The 4,590-nt window shown below is 45.0% G+C and overlaps 1 protein-coding gene across 1 annotated transcript in view; it reads left to right on the plus strand.

Annotated features, from left to right (window-relative positions):
• The window catches only part of IGF2R (insulin like growth factor 2 receptor), an 86,329-nt gene that overhangs the window by 49,500 nt on the left and 32,239 nt on the right, over positions 1 to 4,590 (plus strand). Inside the window, exons 25-28 of the mRNA XM_023523443.1 lie at positions 499 to 609; positions 1,230 to 1,445; positions 2,168 to 2,298; positions 2,552 to 2,649. Of these exons, the coding sequence (XP_023379211.1) occupies positions 499 to 609; positions 1,230 to 1,445; positions 2,168 to 2,298; positions 2,552 to 2,649 (556 nt within the window). The remainder of the gene's footprint in view (positions 1 to 498; positions 610 to 1,229; positions 1,446 to 2,167; positions 2,299 to 2,551; positions 2,650 to 4,590) is intronic.

Here is a 4,590-nt window from a genome sequence, read left to right on the forward strand (position 1 = left end):
CCATTTATTTTTTCTTGTTTCCCTTGCCTGAAGACATGTATTTGAAAGAAATTACTGTTAGTAATATCAGAGTTTACTGCCTATGTTTTCTTCTAAAAGTTTTATGGTTTCTGGTTTTACATTTAAGTTTTAATCTATTTCGAGTCTATTCTTGTATATGGTGTAAGAAGGTGGTCCAGTTTTTTTGTTTTTTTGTTTTTTTTCATGTACCTGTTCAATTTTCCCAGCACCATTTATTGAAGAGTCTGTCTTTACCCCATTATACGTTCTTGCCTCCTTTGTCAGTGAGCATATAGGCCTGGATTTATTTCTGGGCTCTCTATTCTGTTCCATTGATCAATGTTTCTATTTTTATGCCAGTACCATGCTGTTTTGATTATTATAGCCTTGTAGTATAGCTTAATATCAGGTACTGTGATCTCTTCAACTTTGGTCTTCTTTCTTGAGGTTGCCGTGACTATTCGGGGTTGATTTCTTTTTAAATAAATGAAAACAAAGTCAGCTGTTGGTTTCTATTACAGGGGTCACCAATGTTTCAGCTTCTAGATGGCTGTGAGTACGTGTTTCTCTGGAGAACGGTGGAAGCCTGTCCCGTTGTCAGAGCAGAAGGTAAGGCCCAGGGCCCAGCTCCTGAATGGCTGTGAGTGTATGAAGTGGCAGGCATTCTGAATAGCACCTTAGATGTGAAACCCCATAATGATGGCCACATGCGTGACCATGAAATGCTCTTTAATGAATGGGTTTTTTTTTTTTTTTTTTTTTACTATCTAGGGAATTACTTTTTTCAGTTATCATTGACGTACGATGTTATGTTTCAGATGTTAACGTAGGGATTAGATGCTCCTGCATTTACTCCACTACAGCCTGTGGCTTTACCAGCAACGTCTCCCACATGCCACCTGAACTGATGGAGTCATTGGCCTTCCACACGCGAACACTTTACCGTGGGGTTTTATTTTGTTAGATGAAGCAGATCTTTATCCTGTGACCTAGGCTTTTCTAGAATGCCATTTGCCAGGCATTCTATACACACACACACATATATATATATACACACACATATATACACACATATACGTATATGTACATAAACAGAGTGGGCTAATGTGGAAATGCCTAATGCCTATTTTAAGATAGTACTTGCTTGATTGAAAATTGTGCACCTTTTTGCCTGCAAGTGTGACTGTGCGTGTAGCTGCGATGGCCCATCCACTTGTGTGTTTTTAAAGGGGACAACTGTGAGGTGAAGGACCCACGGCACGGCAACCTGTATGACCTGAAGCCGCTCGGCCTGAATGACACTGTCGTGCGCTCCGGCGAGTACACCTACTACTTCCGGGTCTGTGGAAAGCTGTCCTCGAATGTCTGCTCAACCGATGACAAGTCCAAGGTGATCTCGTCCTGTCAGGAAAAGCAGGGGCCGCAGGGATTCCAAAGAGTGGCAGGTACCACGCCTTTCCTTCTGCTTTTGTTGCAAAACAGCGGATTCCACGTGTCAGGTGATACGCGGAAGAAAGTGTCAGTGCGTCTGTCTGTCCTGAGCGGGAGGGTCGGCTGCTGCGTTCTCATGGAACTGGCTTAATCGTGTGATTTCCGACGGTCTCAACCAGAATTCATGGTGACGAATGTTGCCAGCGCTTATAGCAAAACCAGTTATCGATTCTAAGATCTTGTTTATTTTCTTTATTGCAACATTGGGACACACCGAACTAGCCGAGGCAGTACTTTCTAGAACTGGGTCAGAGGGGGCACATTTAGTGAAGGGTTGACTGTGAACCTCACAGGGCAGGCTGTTGGTCACCACACTGTCTCTTTAGTTGGGCAAGTGATAATGAGTTTACGGACCTTTAAAAAAGAAAGCGAAGTCGCTGGCATGGTGAGTGTGTGGACAGCCCTTTAGGGGCCACGTAGAGGAGGTGACTTCCTCTTGGCTTACGCCTGTGTGTCGTCCTCCCTGTGGTCTGTCTGCAATGTTGCAGCCTTGGGTGAGAGCAGCTGGCTTCGTCCTTCCTGCCATCTAACGTGGCGGGGAGCTAGTGGTACGTGCCTGGCATACTCGGCCACCTGTTTATTCAGAGCGCGTGATGTAACGTGTCCGTTATGATAAGCATGGCGTCCTGGGGACTTCCTGAACCAATCCTTGTTTAATTAGCTGCTTCTCGAACAGGTCTCTTTACTCAGAAACTGACTTATGAGAACGGGTTGTTGAAAATGAACTACACCGGCGGGGACACCTGCCACAAAGTGTACCAGCGCTCCACAACCGTCTTTTTCTACTGCGACCGCAGCACCCAGAAGGTGAGGGCCTGGGGCCCGCAGCAGGGTCTCTGCGGTGGGGTGGGCCCGCATCACCCCGCTGCCCCTGTGTTTATAAAACGGGTCCATGCATAGGTCTCATGAGGCCTCCATGCTTCTGTTAAGTACGTTATTTACAGGAAGTGTGTTGGAACTTTGATCAGTTTGCATAGATTATAATGAACATAGTCACCCTTACTAGTTTCGTCCTCGAGACTCACCGTGTAAACTAACTTGTCTCTGATAACCTCTCCAGCCCGTGTTTCTCAAGGAGACGTCAGATTGCTCCTACTTGTTCGAGTGGCGAACACAGTATGCCTGCCCACCCTTCAACCTGACCGAGTGCTCGTTCAAGTAAGTCGTGCCTGTGTTCATGCGTTTGGACTCGATAACGCCGGACGCTGGACAGGATTTTGCTTAATAGTGGGTGGTTTGGAGGACGGGGAAGGTTGGTCAGATAATCTCCCTGGGTCTTCCTTCATGGTAAAGTGAGGGGCCGGATCAGGTTAACTCCAGGGTCCTTCACAACTGAGAGTCTGGTTATTTTGCGTTAAGGTGCATGTAGGGAAGTGATTGGAGCTGAAGCATAACACCTGGCATGATTCACAGGTGTAAGTGGAATAGGGTGACCAGGATGTCACCTGGCCTCTGCTCTTTTCTTGGACGCTGCTTGTCCAGGGACACAATGATGAAGAGAGGGTTATGGCACAGATGCATAGGTCGGAGTGTCAGCATGAGGGAGGTGACACCCGACCATCAGGTTCTTGGTGGCTGTCAGTGGCTCTTTGTCTCTTTGTGCCTGTGGCTCAAATTTGCTCCTGGAATTGTGTGCTGGACTACCTGTGAGATGAGGCAGAGGGCTTCAGTGTGCGTGAGTTCCGACAGTTAACCTCATAACTATTACGAAGTGGACGTCTTGAATCTTATCCCTGGAGATTTTGGTTTTGTAGGTCTGCTGTTCTGAATATTTGAGGGGCATGCTGGCAGTTTTGCTGTGTGAGGACCCACCCCTAAAAGAATTGCTGGATTACAGCATTCCTGGGGGAAGATTCAGTCATTTTCATATTTCCTTCCAGTCTTTATCCTATTGTTACCTCCTTGTATTTAGGTAAAGTAATAATTTTTGGACTTTTTTAGTAATGTATGGAAGTGGCATACATCTAGTAACCTGTGTTTAGCAACTTTAAATCATAATTCAAGTTTAATAATGTTAACTTTTTCAGTTAACATTTCATAAGCATTTTCATGAGAAACAAATTTATCTATCATTCCTAATGAACATGAACTAATCTCCCGAGCGGATAGCCCTGATTTACTCAGCCATTATCTGACTGTCATTTGAGGCTATCTTCAAAGACTTGAGACTTTCTGATGTTTGTGTACAAGAATTTTTGCTATTCTTTGTATGTAAAACTTTTTTCCCCCCAAAATATTTTTGCTAAGTTTTTAAAGTAGAATTAAGTCAAAAGGAAATTGAGTAATCAGTTAAGATTAAAGTTTATACTTGCATATTGTAATAAAGTCATGAGAACAGAAATGTGTATAACGGAGTAAGCTTCTGCCACCCCTGTCCTCCCCTCAGCCTCACTCCGCTTTTACCGTACCTTCCTAACAGTTCTTTCTGGAGCCTTCCATGACTCTGAATGATATTTAGACCCATTTGTCAGCCTCAGATGGTATCAAACCTGTCTTAAAAGATGAGACGTGTAAGTCGTGTGTGCTGTCCTTCCCTGTCCAGCCCACCCCTCTTTTATTACTTCTATTTTTACTTCTTCTCTTGGGTACCTTCAGAACATTAGACGCTCTAAGCTCTGTTTCTTGTTCCATCTCTTTTAGACAGTGGCTGTTTATTTCCTGCCGCGATGAGGGCTTCAGACGCTGCCTCCCCTTCTGCTCGCCCCCGCAGCGTTTCCGCGGCCACCTTCATGCCGCTGGCACATTGTCAGGGTTTAGAACATGTGTGTGATGTTGAGAAACACGAACGGTCTTCCCTACTTTATTTGTAGGGTGATTCTAAAGCATTAAACACTAAGAAACAGCACTAATAACATTAGGTAAACGTCATATACTGCAAAATCACATGGTATGATTGGACTGCAGAGAACGGCGTAATCCTGTGTCACTCAAGCCTGCCCTTTTGGAAGGAAAATAGGCTAAGTGTTGAGGTCGGAAGATCCTCATTCCTTCTGTTTCATAAATTGCTCCAAAGAAGCAGGCCCCACGTTAGCTTCCTTCGTATTTGGAACGCTGGCACCTCGGTAGCTGCTTAGTCTCGGCGTTCTGTGCCTTTGCTCA

This window comes from Pteropus vampyrus, unplaced genomic scaffold (assembly GCF_000151845.1).
Source record: "Pteropus vampyrus isolate Shadow unplaced genomic scaffold, Pvam_2.0 Scaffold392, whole genome shotgun sequence".
NCBI classification, from domain to species: Eukaryota; Metazoa; Chordata; class Mammalia; order Chiroptera; family Pteropodidae; genus Pteropus; species Pteropus vampyrus.